Source organism: Nicotiana tabacum, chromosome 24 (genome assembly GCF_000715075.1).
Source record: "Nicotiana tabacum cultivar K326 chromosome 24, ASM71507v2, whole genome shotgun sequence".
NCBI lineage: Eukaryota > Viridiplantae > Streptophyta > Magnoliopsida > Solanales > Solanaceae > Nicotiana > Nicotiana tabacum.
Window position 1 is genome coordinate 107,675,179 of NC_134103.1, and position 20,000 is coordinate 107,695,178.

At 38.4% G+C, this 20,000-nt stretch overlaps 1 protein-coding gene across 1 annotated transcript; it reads right to left on the bottom strand.

Moving 5' to 3' along the window:
- Positions 1-4,257: 4,257 nt before the first annotated feature.
- On the bottom strand, positions 4,258-7,705 carry LOC107769036 (FT-interacting protein 3). Its single transcript, XM_016588211.2, has 2 exons — positions 7,387-7,705; positions 4,258-7,076 (listed from the first exon to the last, which is right to left on the bottom strand). Exon 2 carries the CDS (start codon positions 6,815-6,817, stop codon positions 4,493-4,495), a length of 2,325 nt encoding a protein of 774 aa, XP_016443697.1. The 5' UTR covers positions 6,818-7,076; positions 7,387-7,705; the 3' UTR covers positions 4,258-4,492.
- Positions 7,706-20,000: the final 12,295 nt, after the last annotated feature.

Here is a 20,000-nt window from a genome sequence, read left to right on the forward strand (position 1 = left end):
AGAGAATGTATGAAAAAATAGAGGTAGTGTGAGGATACCTATACTTTAAATTAATTTAAAAATAATTAAATTAAATAATTAAATTATATTTAAAAATATTACTGATAGATTTAAATGATTAAAAAATTCTGAATAAGAGGATACAAGCATAAAAATATACCAAATTTCAAGAATAAAACATTTATATTTATTAAAAACTATTAAAAGAATAATAAGCAAGATATTAATTTAATTATTAAGCTAATAAAAATTATATAATAGTATAATAATGTTAAATAATAAATAATACAATAGCTATAAGAAAAGAACAAAAAGAAAAAAAGAATTTGTGTGAAAATGATGTGATGAGTAAGACATATTTGACTTTTAGATAAAAATAAAGTGATAGTAAGAATTTTGTTAAAATAATATGATCTAATGTGCTCAAACAAGACAGATCACAACATGACATGTTTAGTATTCTATAATATTAACAGCAAAACAAAATGCAAGTACTACTAAAATCAAGGGGTTAGGTTACTACAAATATAAAAAAAAATAGGTTGTCTACTACGAGATTTGAACAATAATTTCATATCATGCTTTATAGTTAATATCTAATGTTATATAATTTTTATCTGAGAAGCTTATATTTTTAGGTTATTCGCACATGATTCAAACAACCTACATCACCATTTGAGATTTGTGTCCGCGCATCGCACGGGTACTAATACTAATATTCTTTAAATGAAAGTATAGGCAACACTCTCCTCATTTTTCTTTATCCAAACTATCTCCGCCACTTTTAAATTTACTACTAGTAAACGCGTGTATCTTATATCAATAAAAAATAATTTTTTAAAACAACATAATTGATATTCAAAATATGCCTTTGAGTTCTAAAATAAAAATTAGAAATTTTGCAACTTCTGAAAATTGATAAATGTTTATTCTGTTTAGGGATTTGGATCCACTCCATTTCTTCTTCATTTAATTTGTTCGATTGCTTGGGATGTTGCCAACTCATCCTAATAAGATCCAAGGGTGGCAATATCAAGACTCACACTGTATAGCCGCTCTTAAAATAATAGTCTTCTTGGTTATTAGTTAATATTGGACTAAATCACATATCTTTAAGACCACAAAACAAGTTTAATTGTTACTCGGATTTCAGGGTAAACAATATACAAAAATTATATAAATTTTATACACTTTTTCGGCTACCGAATGTAAATAGTTTCCGGCGCGGATTAAAAGTGATAATATCCCAATTAAGAACCTACTATGTGCATCCATGCCCCGGTAACGTATAACAAAAACATCATTTCAATTATAAATAACGAGTCCTCTTATAAGTATTACTTGAATTGCTAATTCAAAATTCATACGTCAAAATGAATACGTATTTAGTTTACAATACTTATATAGATTGTAGCATGCATACGGAATAAATATAACACTTATGATGGAAGCTTATATTGCCTTTGATAAATATTGGACGGATGTGGATCAAGGATTCAAATTCTTTTCAAACTTAAGGGTTTTAACATTGAACTCATTATATTTTTAAAGCTATGAGTTCATATCTACTGTTTATTTCAATTTTAATAAATTTTTACATAAATTTATGCTACATGTCGAAAGTTATGGGTTCAATCAAATCTGTCCCTTTATGCTAATGTGGAGAAGTCAACCCTTCAAAAAAAAAAAGAATTTATGAGAGGAGAAGTAAAAATTCTGTAATTTCATAGAGTGTTTATATACAACAACAGGAAATTAAAGATGTAATTAATCCATTCACTTCGAAGAGTTTTTACTCTTTAAGAAAGTGAAAAGAAAGAGTATGATCATAGTGTTTGATTTGATATTTGTCATTGCAGAATTCGTACCTTCTAGATAAATTGTATTTCAAGAAAAATTAGCTATTAGAGGAAAAGTACACAATATATCGTTGGCGAGAAGAACATAAACGAACAACTAATTAATTCATAGGCATAAGCTGTTTTGATAGGAACGAAACAATACAACGTATAGAAGTCCTAATCGATTCTTCTTCATCTTAATAACCTCTGAGATTACTAACTCCTCAAATTCCTCATGTTTCGATAAAAAAATAAGATGAAGCGTGTGATTGGATGACAATTAACAGTCAATATAGGAACTAATTGTTTCATTGTAGTACAACTTTACCATTTAGGTTAACAAAAATTGTACATTTGCAATAAATATGGGAAGGTTGGGGGTTGTGTTTAAGTGAAAGATATTTTTATATCTAGGATTCAACTTAATCATGGATGCTAATAGGAATTAAACTGTTATGGCAAGGAAAAGTTTAATTCAGAGGGAGAAGAAGAGGCAAAAATTGGAATAGAAATATCATTTGATTCGTTGATCTTCAAACAAAATAAAAAATAAACAAGGTTTCGTCGTTGAGTGACAAATGAGAAAGTTATGGAAAAATACAATCCTGACCATGGAATAGTGCACCTACACACCCTCATCAGCATTGTTTTTTTACCGGAAGGCTGCGAGCTAGCTATCGAGACTTTGGACTATCCAGACACATACTTCGTGAAAAGGTTTATGCATGTTCATTGCCAGGAGCAACAAGATCAAGTTGGTAAGGATTAACACGATTTTTGTTTAGATTTTTATGAGTATTTCAGTAATTCAAGTTTATACTTAGGAAGTTCCCACTTATATATATAATATAGTATGATAATGATAAGAAACTGGGAATTAGGAAGCAAGTCCTTTTAATCCGTAAAACTAGGAATTGCGAAGTAGTTGGACGTGACTTTGGTACAAAATTAAGTGTCAATTGCAATGATTTGTTAATTTCTTCTTTGAACGTAACTGCTTTGCAATGCCAATGGGTTATATTCTTCCGTTCAGTTTTCATTATCTTTTGGACATTTACTCCGCAACCTCTTGACTATAAATTGATGCTTAAGTTCTACACAACACCTAAAAGTAGAATGAGTCTATATCCAAGCCTACTTTTGCTTCTAAAGACCTAAAGCACCTATTTTTGACAAAAGAAATGAAACGGTTCGCAATGTTGTGAAGGCCTAGTGCTTAATTTATCTTATATCAATGTAGCATAGAAATAACTTTCTTTCAGTAAAAATATAAAGTACTAAACAACAATTATGGATGTGTGAGTATATTTGGTGGTGTTTGGACCTATGTTGCTCGGCCTCTTCAAGGTGTTGAATCCGTCAAAAAATAATATATTTTTGCAGGAATTGATATAAGTGTGATGACATTTAGAAAAGTTCGAGCAACATAAGGTTGAATCAACTTACGCATCACGAATATTCCTCGAAGCACTTGCATACTCTCATTAAAACATATATGGAATAATAAGGCACATCAAGGCTTAAAAATAAATGGAAAAAAATCACTCACATTTTTTGCCTCTATTGAGATCCAAATAGATCACACCCTTCGACGCAGAAGATATAAAACTAGTTAAAGCACCTAAGAAAAAGTTAGTTGGAAATAATGTAATGTTGCTACAAAGGATGTTTCTTAATTTTAAAACACCTGCCAACTCATCTCTGAAACTTGTCATTTACGATTAATTGAACAAAAGAGATAATAAGAGAATAGGAAACCGAACTGTCAAGATTAATATTCAAAGCTAGTGTTTCCAAATTAAATTACACTTTATTTTTGTATTTATAGGTTAGAGTGTTCGAGAAAACTGGATTATTGGACCCATGAAAATTTATCTTGGGAGAACAAAAGATACAGTTCAGCAGCTTTGAAACTTGAAATGTTGCCTGAATTTCCAACCCTCTTCTTTAATTTTTTACTGTGTTTCTTATTTTACCTTTTCCAACTTCCTCATTTACCGGGTTGTGCAGGTGTGTACACTAATTTTCCAGATCCAACAGCATTAAGTACTATATAAAACACACAAAGCACAGAGTAGCAGAATCTCTACCTTATTTTGTGTTCATAAGCTGACAAACATTACAAGCTAAAATAATGTCAACTTGCATTATACAATGTTAAGTACAGTTATTCCCTCATTACATTACATTAATTCTATACAGAAAGGTAGAATTAATATATCATACTTGTAAAGACATCATTGTCAGAACATTCCAACACAAAATATAGTACTAGAGAACACAATAATGCTTCATCCTTGAGGAAAACTAGTTTATTAAGAAATCAAAACTAACCTTTAATAAAAAAGTTGTAACTTGAATTTAGAGAGTAATGATTTAATCAAGGAAGCATGTTCAAGAAGAAAGAACCCCACAATATAAGAATATATAGATTTGCATCAAGTAGCCAACTTTCAACAAACTTAGAATAAATGAACAGTAAATCCACTAGATCTAACAGTTCGGGGAGATCTTACACACAGGAGTAGGATCTAACATTCACCACTTGGTGAAGGGGGGAGAAAACGCAACATTTTTACATCATTTTTATCGATTCGAGACACGGGAAAAACACAGGATGATAAAGATAACAAAAGCAAAAGGTAGAGAGTTCATAGCATGCAGTCTGTTCTTGCAGGCAATCGTCTGAAGAAATTGAGCGGCGCAGATGGTAGCTTGTGACGGAACCGCGGATGTCTTAACACATAAAATCCAGTTAAGAGTGCCACAACTTGGAAAGGCGTGACATAGAGCACAATGGCAGCAATCAAGCAGAAAATAACAAACAATGCTGTTGCTCTAGGGTCCCTCCAACTCAGCAAAGACTGCAGCCTCTCCCCTTGAGTAGCCAAATCACCAACCACAGTCTGAATCCGTCCAGCAATACTTCTCAAACGGTCATACCTCATCCGAACAATATCAGGAGGACGTGAAGTAGGGAAAGTATCAAATTCTTCGTCTAATTCATCAGGATGAGCATTATCAGCACAAGAAAGACGAGTATCCATGTGGGGAGGATTTCTAGGCCTCCATCTGTAATACCAAACTCCGATTAAGAAGAGATAAAGGAAAATGGTAGGCAGAATAAGTTCTGGATATAGGACCAGTATCAAGAACAAGATATGGATCAGAACGGTCGTAATGGGGTTTTTCCAATTGCAAATTTGATCGAACCATTTTCCAATAGCAATTAATCCGCCTAAAACACCCATAATCCTGAAAAAATTGGCTTTGCTTTTCCTCATACTCCACATGTGGGAACCAACATCCAACATATACTCCACTATCTCTTTCCTCAAAGGTGGCTCAGCACGATTCAGCCTCATTGACACAATCTGAGTGGCTTGATGCCTTAAGCTGTCAAGCTGGCTAACAGTTAAAGGATGAATATAGTGCATTTTAGGTAGCAGTGGCTGAGAATACATATGCATCATATTCATTAATGATGAGCAAGTAAATCTTACAGCCAAGTGAATTTCACCCATCTTCTTCACCCCAGTAGGATGCAAAACTAGTAGTGGATAAGAATGTGTGTAGACGCGATCTGTTTCAAGAGTTGAAAGACGGATCCTGACTTTCCCAATCCTCGAGTCCCTTGCCCCTCCAGATTTATCTCCTCCATGCAGATGACAATTATCAAATACACCAATAGTTATGACAGTGCATGGATCAAATACTTCCCAAGTGTATTGCTCGTTCCACTTGGGAGCAAAGCTATCTATAATTGTCCTTGTTCGAACCCATTTTTGCCCATATTTGGCAACACAATAGGCATCTGTTGTTGCCCGCCCATCCTTTGTTTTCATTGGCGAGAGGCCCTGAGCATTCAGAACACCCAACTCTAGGACACCAATGCTGGACTTCCACAACTGTTTTGCAGTTGGTCTAAGATCACTACTGTAATGGGTTGACTCGTCCAGAACATGGTAGCCTCCTTCCAAATATAGTCTCATGTGAAGCCTGCTTGCAAACTTGATTTCCTTCTTCTTTTCTCCCTCAACGATAATATGCTTTTCAAGATTATACCACTTACTGTTAATAGGTCTGTGGTCCAACCTCCTATCAATATACTGCAAAGGAATAGCACACCTTCCGAGAACTTCGTCCTTGTTTGGTGCAACTCTATCTTCCACACTCAAAATCAGTGGCTCCTCAAATGGTTCTGCTGCTACAAACATCAGATCCTCATTCCACATCGGATTAATAGTCTTGCTCATTGAAACTCTTGTTCTCAATGCCTGATTTCCAAGGATGGCCTTCACATAAACTTCTGGAAACCTACTTCTGTCACCGGGAATCAAGTCCTGAGCTTCAATTACATTAACTCTAAGGTACCACAGCTTTGGTGAGAGGTATACCTTGGACCTTATATTTGCAAGAGCATCAGCACCACTAACAGTCGCAGCATCGGAATGCCAAGATTCAGGAAAAGCCTCATCAGCTTGAGTACCCATCCAAACAGCCAACATCAACTCTCCTTTAACTTTGTTACCATTTCTGTCCTCCAACCTATACCACTGCGGAGCAAGAGGACTATCCGGGGGTACCCTTTTTGGGATCTCATTCAAATCAAACATAACGCGACCAACAAAATCATCCTTAACAAGATCCTTATCTTTCACAGTCACCTCAAGTACAGAAGCCTGAATCCGATCCTTGGAAAAAGCAAACACCTGACTCCATTCGGGATTTGACTTCTTCTCAAAATGACGGGTGGTACCCCTATAATTTCCGAGCCTGACCTCAACATAAGGATCAAGACTACCAGTAACATCCTTCCCAGGTAAGTCCTTTGCTTTCACCACCCGAACATAAAGATACTGCATTTGCTCAACCAAGTCATAGGTACTAGTAAGCTTATCACCCGTGACCTTCCCTCCACCAAGGTGGGGTTTGGTCTCCTTAAGTGAAAAATCTTCTTGTGGTGGTCTCTGCATTTTCAGTGCTACTAGTTCTCACTCAAGTAAAAATAAACACTGACCCAAAACCCTTCAACTTCTCTCAGAAATAACTCAAGCTACAGTAGTGCTCAAGAAACCTCAAATACACCAGAGTCTTAAGTATGTTTAACCCTAAATCTTTGTCAGTTGAAGAACTTAAGGGTTAAGAAAGGATAGAAAAGACCTCACTAAGGATAACCTGAAAATGCCAAAACCATTCACAACCTTAGATCTGATTCATCTGAATGCTTCAACCCTGCATAACGTCAAAAATCAAGAGAAATAAGCTCAAAAACCATACAAAAGCAACGCAAAAACAACATTACAGCTCAATCAAAAAAAGGCCGGTTCTCAGTTCTTCCTCACCCATAAAAAAGAGAAAATAAATTACAACTTTTAATGCTAAAAGTAAAACCACATTACAGCTCAACAAATACCAAGAATGAAAACCAGCCAAGCATTGAACAAAACCAAAATAACTTGGATTTACAAGAACAATTTAATTAAAGACACCGACTTTCTATATCAGGTAAATAATTAATCAACAAAAAGAGAAATGAATATACCTAGAAGGTTCATGTTAGCTGATGATGAAAGATAGAATTTTTTTGGTGATAAGGTTCTGAAGAGTGGAACCTTGAGGAGAAAAAGCAAAAGGGGTTTTAGTTGCTTTTGGTATCAAAGTGATGGAAAAAAAGAAGTGGAGAGACAACAAGGGCAAAGAATGAGAGAGAGAAAAAAGAAAAAAGAGTAAAGTTAGAGAGAGAAAGGGATGGAAAAAGACAGAGCAGAGGGTGGTAGTACTCTGTTTTCTTGTGTTCTTCAATGGAGAGAGGGGGGTGGGGGTGGGGGTAGGGGGTGAATCTGCTGAGATTACAGTATTACACCGAACCCACAGGTGTGATATCTATATCACCTTGCGTCTTGCGAATATCCTTTTCCGTATTGTGTCTTTGTTTTTCTTTTCTTCTTTTTTTTCCTTCTTTTTAGTTTTTCCTTTTATTTTACTCTTGTTTTTTTACCAAAAAAAGAAGAAGAAAAAAAGAAGAAGAAAGTTGACATCTCAAAATTCCTCCAAATTTGACAGCACTTTTTTTTATTAGATTTCTAGTTTTCTACAATTTTACAACTTTAGTAACAAGAGAATCATATGTTTTCGAGTATGAGTAGTTGAGTGCACATGATTATTTGATTCTAAAATTACATTTGATGATTTACAATTATTCTTTTTAATTAAGTGTATACGAATTCCGTCAAAGACGAGCTATAATCACAAACAAAAAAAAAACTTTAAGTTTGAAAATTGATAGCTCTTCCGATCTATATACTCAAAAAATATATTCTAGTTTAGTATAACTATACATAATAGTATCTCTGCTTAAACGATAATATCCAATTAAACTAATTTTTGAAATTATGTTATATTTTCTTCTACCCCTCATTACTGAAACGAGTATATACATTAATGTCGGTCATCCCAAAGAAATAAATCTTGGACATGACCTTTTTGAGAAGACAGCATCAATGTGCAGTCTAGCTTTGCACTTAACAAATTCAAATTGCTGCTAAATACAATAATAGTTTCAATAGGTAGATCGAGGATTTTCTATAATTGCAAATGCGAAACTTGGGAATACTGCAGAACATATGCATTAAGTTCCAAAATATAATAATGCTTACTCTATGTGAGTCCACGTCGAATCATAATGATCTTGTAATGTAGGACACAAAATTTGACAATCCAACAATTCCATTACGCATTCATGTTACTGCCTACTTTATATTTAGAAATAACCATATACTAGTCAATCTTGTGGCGGACCTAGAGCATTGAATATGGGTTTTCGGAAACTCAGTATAACTTTTGCGTAGACTGTGTATTTATATAAAGAAATCAACTAAATATTTATATATATTTAACTGTGAACTCGGTTATTATTACATATTAATTTGAGATTACGGTAGAAACACATAAACTTCAAATTTTAGATCCGTCGTACTCCACAAGATATACATATTTTGGTGCAGCCGGGCCAAAAACTATAATGCGAAAATATTCATTTTAAAGAATATTACATTCCATGCATAACTAAGAACAAATTTTTAAAAAATATGAATTGTATACCCCCGAACGCATATAATATGCATAACTCATGCAAAATAATTTCTTAAGGAGCTACTTTGTTTTGGAAATAAGTACAAATTGATAAATATTTTATGCCGTTTGGATAGTTGTGGAAAAAACCCCAGGAAACAGTTGACAGGGTTCACAAATGAAAGCAGGACTTGAGCCAGTGGAGGGCTATTTTTCTTGCCCCAAAGAGAAGGAATTCTGAGGTCCACAAGTCCATGAGAGATTTTTACATAAATAGCAATCCGAATTTACTATTTACTTTTTTTCTAGTCGGTATGCACAAATTATATACTAATTATACGACTATTATACATATATTATATATCCATCGACTATTTTTCGTTTAAGTAATTGAGTGGACGGTTATTTAGGTTAATTCGTCAACCCATTGTGCATTTGTGAGCATTACTTAAGGCCCAAGGAAAAAAGTAATATAACATTGTTTGAGAGAAGGACAGGTTGGTAGTTATGTTTGGAATCTATTTGAAAATACTCTTGGTCTAACCTATCAATCCCACACCATCATATATATGTTGAATAATTGTTGGACTACTAAAGTTGTCAATGATGTACATAGAGTAGTGCTAGATATTACGCCTATTGTCATATGCTAATTTTTGTGGAAGTTAAGTGTGCTTGCAGGTATGAAGACCAAAAAAAGTTCCACATGTATAAATGGAACCAACAAATCTCTTGGAGTGTGGAGGCAACAGTCAACAAGGCATATCCTAAATGCAATCTCAAAATGCCTTGGAATATCTTTTGCGACATATTGACAAGATTACAGCCTGTTCAGAAGAGCATTGTGGTATATTGGATCAAACCAAATAGGGGCACTGTTAAGCTTAACACAGATGTGAGCTATCTCAGAGCTGAAGGAAAGGCATGAGTAGGAGGTGCACTTAGAAACGAGAATGGTGACATTATCATGGCCTTTTCACTCATCCTACATATGTGAGAATCACAATTTAGCAGAGGCATATGCAACATGGATTGGTATCTATTGGTGTCTTCAAAATGGCTTCCCAACAGTCACTCTAGAGCTGGATTCTTTTTATATAGTAGATATCCTTCGATAGGAGAATACAACTAACTACTGGCTTAGTCAGATTACCGACAAGATTGGACAAATTATAAACAACTCAGAGGTTCAGATCTCTCATTGTTATAGGGAGGCAAACCAACTTGTAGACTGCTTAGAAAAAATGGCTGCAAAGTCTCAAGATGGTGCTTTCTTCTACTCCAACCAACAAATGCCCAAGGGAGCCAAGGGTCCTTTTTATTCGGATAAAAGCTAGATGCCAAACATTAGAACCAAATATGACAATGCCAACTTTTTTGTTAGATAGACTTTTTTGTATTAGGAGGTAGGTGAAATAAGTTATAATCACCTATGCCTAATCTTTTGAAGGGTATGCTCTACCTGTGTTTGTCACGACCCAAACTGAAGGGTCGCGACGGGCACCCGGTGCCTTAGTCAACTGAGTACCAACGTAACATATTTTTTTTATCATACTATCATGGGTAAATGAGCCGGAAATGACCTCATGAGATAACCTGAATAAAACATAAGAGAGTACTCGATATAGGACGGCCCAATATGATATATAAACTTATACATGTGACATACGGGCCTATAGGGCCGACATGATCATTTGTACACTCAAAACATAGGCCGACAAGGCCATACAAGTATCCATATACATGAAATCTATCTACAAGCCTCTAAGAGTACATAAATGTCATAAAGGTAGGGACATGGCCTCGCCATAGCAATCAATATATGTCCAAATCATACTGACCAAATAGGCAACTCCGGAGCAAGTGGAGTGCACCAACACCTTCCGTTGAGCTGATAGCCTACTAGGAGGACTGTCAACCTGTCTATCGGGACCTACGGGCATGAAACATAGTGTCCCCAGGCAAGGGACGTCAGTACGAATAAAGTACAGAGTATGTAAGGCAGGAAAGCATAAATAAGAACAATAATATAAAGAGAGATATAGGAGATACAACCTGTAGCATCTGAGTGCCTCTGGGGGCTACTGACATGAAATGCATAATACATATATATATATACATAAACTTTTAAAAACATACGCCTCTGTGGGCATCATCATCATCATCATATCGTACCCAACCTCAAAGAGGACACGGTAAAAACGTACCCGGCTATCATAAGGCTTGGTGCCGCTAGAGATTATCAGTGGCGACCTTGGTGTTGCTGCAATTGCAACTGTAACTAAATGTTATTTGTGGCGATATACGAGGTCCATGCTAAAGATAAACGTTTAGTGGCGACTTAGTTGCCACAAAAGGTGGGAATAATCTGCTACAAAAAAATAATTTCACAACAATAAATATTAGGTGGTCGCCACTGCATATATTACCTTTCGCGGCAACTGTCGCCACTGTAAATGACCTTTAGTAGCGACTTATATCGCCACAAATATTAAACCACGAGAAAGAAAATTCTTATTTGCAGCGACTGAAGTCACCACCAAAACATTCAACCAACTGTGGCAACTATCAAATCGCAAAAATTACTGATTTTCTATGACAAAATTATCTCGCCGCTAAAACGTATTTCTCAGCAACTATAATGAGCAAATTATATATATTTCCAGTAGCAACCTAATTTTCAAAAAATTTAATATAGTTAATTGCCTACCAATATTAAAGGCTTCCAGTAATATTTAACAAACACCAAAAGAATTTCTCAAGCCAAATATTATAAATATTTTTTATTCCTAAAAAGTCAATTATATATATATTACACAAAACTTCATTGTGCATTGTCATTGTGCGCATATACATGTGACCCCAAAATAAATAAAATATTAAGTGCGCCGTAGCTGTTCCTTGGTCGACGCCATCTTTGAACGACACCATTGTTTAAGTACCTTGTACCTGCTAAACGAAAGCAATGTAAGGAACATAATAAAATTTGTTATATCCATAAATATGCATAACAATTAAAGTACAAACTTTCATGTGCTTATAATTTTCCATTCACCGAACCTACTTCAACAAATATTTGTAACCTACCAGATGACATTCATCACAAAAAATAGTGATTCAACCACAAAAAATGCTTTATGTACCAATACAATAATACTCATTCCACAAACCAATACAATATGTACCAATTATGCGCACAAGAACAACATATTCTTTTTTTGGGTAATGAAAAGACTTTCATTATCAAGTATAAATGGTATATCTCAAGAAAAAGAAACAGGCAAACTTCTGAAGATGAGCACAAGTCCATCTTTCAATGTATTACAAAACTATCCTATTTAATTTCAACAGAATCACATTTATGTAGTACAAGCTACAACTTAAGGATAAACGTTTGTATTATGCAACTTTATCGACGGTCGTGGCTTCAGAAAGAAACATGCAATTTACTTTCAACAGAAAATTTCAACAGAATCACATTTTGTGGTGCAGTAGCTTTTTGAAACCTTTGACACAAAGGTCATAAACAAAATAAATGACGCAAAAATACAGCAGTATGCTTCAACCCCATCCCTCACCCCTTACGTTTGTCATTGCAGCAGTGCAGCTTATCTAAAGTTGATCAAAAAATGGGAAAAAACTGGTAGCATGACACCAACAGAAGAATTTTTTCTTTCTTTATTTTTCGTACACCACTGTTAATTAATACTGTTAATCAAACCAAGAATACAATTCCCATGGATAGCCACACAATGCCACCAGCCCAGAACTATGATTAATAGTGTTATTGCACAATCCAGAGCATAAAATATATCTAGAACAAATCCTCACGGTTAAAATTTTAGCATCCTAATGTGGAAAATAGTCAAACAATGACAAAGAAATGAAAGCATGTTTACCCTCAATTGCGGATAACAATTGAATTTATAAGTGGTTTTAAGGATACACAGATTAATTTGATATAGAGCAATAAATTAAGTAGAATTAAAGAAATAAAAGTAAATTAAATTCAAAACACACGAGTAAGATAGTTTCAGCCTTAGTGAAATAGTCACCCTCGAGCCGGGCTCACCACGGCCGGCACCAACGAAAAGGAGCAAGAGCTAATAACAGAGAAAATAATAATATTTTGCTTTTGAGTGCGTGTTACAATGTGATTCATGAATTATCAAACCCCCTTTATATAATAGGGGAGTCCTACTTTAGGTACAACTCTATAAAAGGTAAAAAAATCTTCCGATTTACTGATTGCCGGTTCCCTATCGATAAGTGCCGAGAACCCCACCGTGATATTCGGCCGGTCACAGATATTTCGGTCTTTTGTTATCTATGCTTGATTGTCCGACAATGTTCTTCGAAGTCGTTCAAGGCTAGGACCGATTCCGAAACCATGACCTCGACATTGTCGAAGGCAGGCTCATGCCCCCGGATTCTGGCTCGGTGGGACTTTTGGCTCGATTTCGGTCCCTTGCTACTATGTCTCGAGCCTGGCTTATCTTGTCGGAAGCCAAAATGCACCATGAGCTCGATTTGGACCGTATATATATAGTCCCCTCATTTTTCGGAGAGTAAACAACGAGAAAGGACGACACGAGCTTCCGATTCTTACTTCAACACATCATGATAGAAATGACAAAATATCCAAAACGTCTCGTCTGTCAAGTCATAATGGCATTAAATGTATGTCATCCACCTGTCGGCCGTCATTGGACTTGAAACGTCGCTGAGATACTATAAATATCCCCTATTTCATTCATTTTTACTTTACATCAAACCTTCTACCCTCGTACCCTTAGGATTTCAATACTCTTTAGCATTTTTACCCCGGTTACTCGAGATCTTTTGCAAGAATTTTTACCCGTCTTCTTCTCAAGCCAACAAGTCCAATCCTTCAACTTCCTTTCTTTCTTCATCTTTCCCAGATTTTCCTCCATTTTTACTTTCTAAAGAATGGTAAAGACTTCAAAAATCGTTCCCCAGAAAGAAGCTCCTTCTACTTCGCAGCCGGCTACTGAGGTCGAGGGGACCGCTCCGAGCGTGGCTGTGTATGAACTAGAACCCGAACCCCCTTTAAAAATGTTCATCCTCGGGGGATACTCGGTCAACGATAATTTCAAGGTTGAAAAGCTTCCTTCGTACAAGGTCGGTGTGAGGAGGTCTCGAGATACATCTGCTCGATTACCAAAGAGGTCCTCACTGCGGTCTGAAAATACTACAACTGGGCCGATAAAGACATAGTGGTCAATTACCACCTATGTCGAGGGATATCTAAGTGTTTACATTTATCCCTTTACACTGGGCCTGGTAGACCCCGTCATTTTAGATTTCTGCAAGAGGTACAACATGTGCCTGGGCCAGATTCATCTATCACTCTGGAGGATCGTGATCCTCCTCCATTTTTTGTGAACAAAATCGATGGGTGATTGTTCACCGTTGACCATCTACTCCGCTTATACAGTCCCCGAATCTTCCGGGTGGTGGTGGTGGTGATAAAGCTCATGCGTTGGGCCAGTAAAGCCCCATTCTCAAGTATTGATGAGGACCAGGATCGAGACTGGCAAGGCCGTTTTGTCCAAGTGAGGACTTCGGACTTGATCCCGGCTGAATGCAAGCCATTTCTTGAGAAGTTGAATACGTCACGTAAGTAGAACTTTCCTTCTAATGTTGATTTTATGTTTACTTCTCTTTTTCTTATCGGTATTCATGGCGGTGCAGCCGTCGCTCGGGTCCCAAATAATGTCCCTCGACTCAAGGAGTGGGTCGAGGGTATCGTTTCACAAATGCCCTACTCTGAGCGCTCGTGGAGCAAACTCTCGAAGGGCCGTTGGGAGGCCTGTTCCCATGGTGAGACTTCTTTCCCGAGTAGGTTGTGTTAGGCTTCTTCCTTTAACATTAAGCCCTTATTCCCTTTACTTCTTTTTGAAGGCTCGCCTAAGGACATCGAGCTTTGGCCTCCAGTCGGTGGCGAGGATTTGCCTGTAGAGTCTCCTACTCCGAGACAAGCCGGAGAGAGGAAAAGGAGGAGGGCTCCGAGTTCCCCGAGCTCGGAGAGAAAGAAAACAAAGAGAAGGCTGGTGCGCAAGCCAAAGGAAAATACTAGCTTCCAAGCACCAGTTCCGGACTTGCTCTATCGGCTGAGGGATGAGTCCGAGGGAGAAGAGCCTTTCATTTTTGTGGCCCGCGAGCTGTCACCCCTCGAAGAGCAGGGGGCCATTGAACTAGAGATCCGCGAAGTCGATCTGCCTCAAGCCATGGAGGTCGATAAGGAGGCCGGGGCTAAGGCTTCCCGGGATGCGGGCAGTGCCCCGAAGAAGGCACTTGGCATGATAGACATCATCGAGTCACCCTAGTTTACCGAGTCCATGTATAACGAGGCCCAAATGGTGAAAGAATGCCCCAACTAGGGGGCCCACAGAGCGGACGACCCCATCCGCTGCTTTTTTGATGGCGTGGATTTCATCGTCATGGAGGACGTCACCGGGTTAGGTGACTTATAGGTACCGAGGAAAAGTCCATCCTCCGGGGTAAGTGGGTCTAACTCGATCCCGAGACTGGTCAATCGGTTCCCTGCCCCGAGCATGGATCCTGGTCAGAAGCGGTCAATTATCATCATCGTTTCGGAGAATGCCCGGGTTATTTCCGCCCTTGTAGGGATAGCTAGTTAAGTTACCTCCGGTGCCTGGTTACGGAGGAAAACTAGGCCAAAATAAATGAGGTAGATTCACCATGCCTGTTCAACGAAGCATAACAGGCGTTGAACCGGGTAACTCTCGATAATCCCTGATGATTCCAATTTTTCTTCTAATATTCGAACTATTTTTTTGATAACTCTAATATCTTTCCTCATATTTGCAGTCCTCGATGCTCCACCATGAGACCTTCCTCCGGTACCGAGACGAGTTGATCCAACTTGAGGCAGAAGCGAAGAAGCTTAAAGCGTCAAAGTCGGTGGCTGAAATAACCAAGGCTGATGCCGATGAGATGGTGGCCCAGTACAAATCCGATGCCGAGGCAGCCCAGGACCGCCTGAAAGACATAGTCGAATATGTGAAATGGCAGTCTCGAAGGGAGTCCCTCGAGGAGGTTCATGCTCGGGGTTTTGACTTATCGGCCGAGATCGAAAGTGCTAAAGGGATCGAGGCCGAGGCCAAGAAGTTGGCGTATCCCGAGGACGAAGGAGACTCTAAAGGTTCGGGCGGATACAGTGATGAAGCGGGGTCTGGTGATGAGGCGGGCTCCGGCGAAGACGAGGCTGTTTAGGTGCCTTGTAGATTTTTCTTTGTTTTTGCACCTTTGTACTTTTGTTGAGGTCGTTTGGCCTTTGTAAAGATCTTTTTTATATATAAGGCTCTTTTTCCCTTCGACAATTTTTAAGCTTGTTTCCTTTTTCTCTTTCCTTTATGATCGTAAAGATATCGAATGCCTTAGCATGTAATAATTATGTATTGTTCGGAGGTTCGAACATGCCTTGTTCTCGATATTATTTTGCTTAAAAATTGTAGGGGGCTTGGTATGACCAGAAGCTTTCCCCAAAGTACTTAGAATATTTCACATTACAATTTGCCGAGGGTAGCCTTTTGAACCGATTTAGAAATTTTGAAGGCCTTATGTTTTGGTTACGGGTCTCGAAGGTCTTCGAACCGTTCTAGGATGGCGGTAGCCTTTCTAGTTTGGGTGTTGCCCAGTGGGCTTGTTACCCCGACTTGTCCGGGCTTACCCAAAAAAACCGTCCTCGAATAAGGATGTTCGTAGCCTTTAGAGTTTGGGCACTGCCTAATAAGCTTTGTGCTCCCGGGATTCGTTATCCTGGGTCGTCCAAACCTGCCTTGGGCAGCAGTACCCAAGCGAGGTGGCCCTTGGTCTTGATGTATTTAGGGAACCATATGTAAGAAAGAAAAAGAATTTTTAAGGGACAAAATATTTATCCGCAAGGTAGAAACTTTCTTTCATTTTTGTGCGTAATATACAAGGTTACACATGTGTACCAGCTTTGTGCCAAGGCTCGGGCGGTCTATGTTGGGTTCATTTGATTGTTTGGCCCTTATAGTAAATCCTATCAATCGAACCTAGACTATTCGAGCACTAAGTTTCTTTCCTTGCTAAAATCATTATCTGAAGGTGTTGCCCCCAGTGTTCGAGGCCGATTATAGAGAAGCCTCGGATACTGTTGATGTGATCCTTGACACCGGTGCATAAGCGGTCTTCGATTCTGAATTAGCACGATCCATTGTTGCCTCGTTAAAAACCTTGCTGGAAAACCCATTTGGGACTAAACCGGTTCAAGGAAAAAAGAGTGCAACGCGCGCTTTCAGGCCTAAAAATTGTATCATTCTTTGACGGTCACCTGCAAGTGTTAGTCCAAAATGTAAATCAAAAGAAAATGAATGGGGTCGTACCTCAGCAATAGTATCATTTTAAGTGAGTTATGTTCCAGTTGTTCGGTAGTTGCTCACCGTTCATTGCTCCGAGTTTGTACGATCCTTTTCCGGTGATATAACTTGATATGGACCTTCCCAGTTTGTCCCCAACTTCCCTTCGTTCGGGTTCCGGGTGCTTAGTGTGACCTTCCTTAACACCAAGTCCCCGACATTAAAGTGTCGAAGGTTGGCTCTTCGATTGTAATACATTTCGATCTGTTAGTTTTGGGCGTCCATCTGGACGAGGGCGGCTTCGCGCCTTTCATCTAACAACTCCAAGCTCGTATTCATGGCCTCATCGTTTGACTCTTAGGTCGCATATCAAAACCTGAGACTTGGTTCTTCCACTTCGACCAGTATTAGAGCTTCGGCGCTGTAAACCAATGAGAATGGGGTGACCGCAGTACTGGACTTCGAGGTCATACGGTATGCCCATAGGACTTCGGGAAGGATTTCTTTCCATTTTCCTTTGGCGTCGGTCAATCTCTTTCTGAAATTTTGGAGTATGGTTTTGTTCGTGGACTGCGATTGCCCATTCCCACTAGGGTGATAGGGTGTTGATAGGATCCTTTTGATCTTATGGTCTTCGAAAAACTTGCTTACTTTGCTGCTAATGAACTGCTTCCCATTGTCGCACACGATCTCGACCGGCATCCCGAACCGGCATATTATGTGGTCACAGATGAAATCAATGACTTCTTTCTCCCTGACTTTATCAAACGCCTGAGCTTACACCCACTTAAAAAAATTAGTCAGTGATAAACAATATAAATCGAGCCTTATAGGGTGCCCACGGAAGGGGGCCTACGATGTCCATCCCCCATTTTATGAACAACAGGTTGACAAGACCGAATGTAGTAACTCCCCGGGCTGATGAATCATTGGAGCATTCCTTTGACACCCTCGCATTTTCGTACGAACTCCTTCACGTCTTTTTCCATGTCGATCCAGTAGTAGCTGGCTCTGATTATTTTTCGAACTAATGATTCGGCGCCCGAATGATTTCCGCAAGTGCCTTCGTGGAATTCCCTCAGAACATACTCGGTATCTCCCAGTCCTAGACATATTGCAAGTGGGCCATCGAATGTTCTTCTGAACAGGGTACCGTCACCAGACAAGTTGAACCGGGCTGCCTTCGTATGCAAAGACCTCGATTCTTTAGGGTCCGGGGGCAGTTTTACGGTCTTTAGATACTATATGTATTTGTTTCTCCATTCCCAAGTTAGGCTTGTTGAGTTTATCTCGGCATGACCTTCTTCCACTACCGATCTCATGAGTTGCACGACCGCCCCCGAGTTGAACTCATCGTCATCGACCGATGATCCCAAATTAGCAAGGGCATCGGCCTCACTGTTTTGATCTTGAGGTACATGTTGTAGAGTCCACTCCTTAAACCGATGTAACGTTACCTGCAGGTTATCCAGGTAACGTTGCATTTATTCCTATCTGACCTCGAATGTCCCATTAACTTGGTTCACTACAAGGAGGGAGTCACACTTAGCTTCGATCATCTCTACCCCCAAGATTTTGGCCAGTTCAAGACCTACAATCATGGCCTCATATTCGGCCTCGTTGTTAGTCAATTTTATAGTCCTAATAGATTATCTAACTACATTGCATGTTGGTGGCTTCAATACGATGCCAAGTCCGGACCCTTTTGCATTCGAGGCACCGCCCGTAAAGAGGGTCCAGATTCCCGAAGAGGTCCCCGAGTTTAACAACAACTCTCTTTCCACCTAGTATATTAGGGTTGGCGTAAAGTCGGTCACAAAGTACGCTAAAATTTGTGATTTAATGGCGGTCCGGGGACGATATTCGATATCATACCCGCTGATCTCAATGGCCCATTTGGCCAATCGTCCCGAGAGTTCAAGTTTATGCATTACATTCCTCAATGGGTAAGTAGTTATAACACATATGGGGTGACATTGAAAGTACGGTTTCAATTTCCTAGAGGTGCTTAGCAAAGCAGTTTTTCTAGGTGAGGGTATCTAGTTTCGGCCTCGCCTAGAGTCCTGCTAACATAATAGATGGGAAATTGTATACCTTCCTCTTCCTGGACCAGGACTCCACTTACCGCTATCTCTGATACTGCTATGTATAGGTATAGTTGTTCGTCTGTATTCAGAGTATGAAGTAGAGGTGGGCTCGAGAGATACCGCTTGAGTTCTTCCAAGGCACTCCGGGGTCCATGAGAAATTATTCTTTTTCTTCAACAATGAGAAGAACCGGTGGCACTTGTCGGAGGACCTCAAGATGAATCGCCCTAGGATAGCTATGCGTCCGGTTAATCTTTGAACGGCCTTGACGTTATCCACAATAGTTGTTGATACCCAATTTTGCCCTCATATTTTTTCAAAATATATACATGCCTTCAAAATAGCATTTTATGCATAATTATTTAGTTTACAAATCTATACAAGCATTTCCTATAATTTTCCATATTTTTAGAGCTCTTAAATTAATTTTCTTGCATTTAAACTATATAAATATCTAGTAATTATTCTTTCAAATTATTTTTTGATGACTCAATTACCTAAATCCTCATTTTGTATCTATAATATTTGCTTCAGGTATTTTATTCAATTTTTTATATAATTACATTAGTATTTTTAGGCTATTTGCACAATCTCGCAATAATAGCCTATATTTTACAATTGTTTTGCGT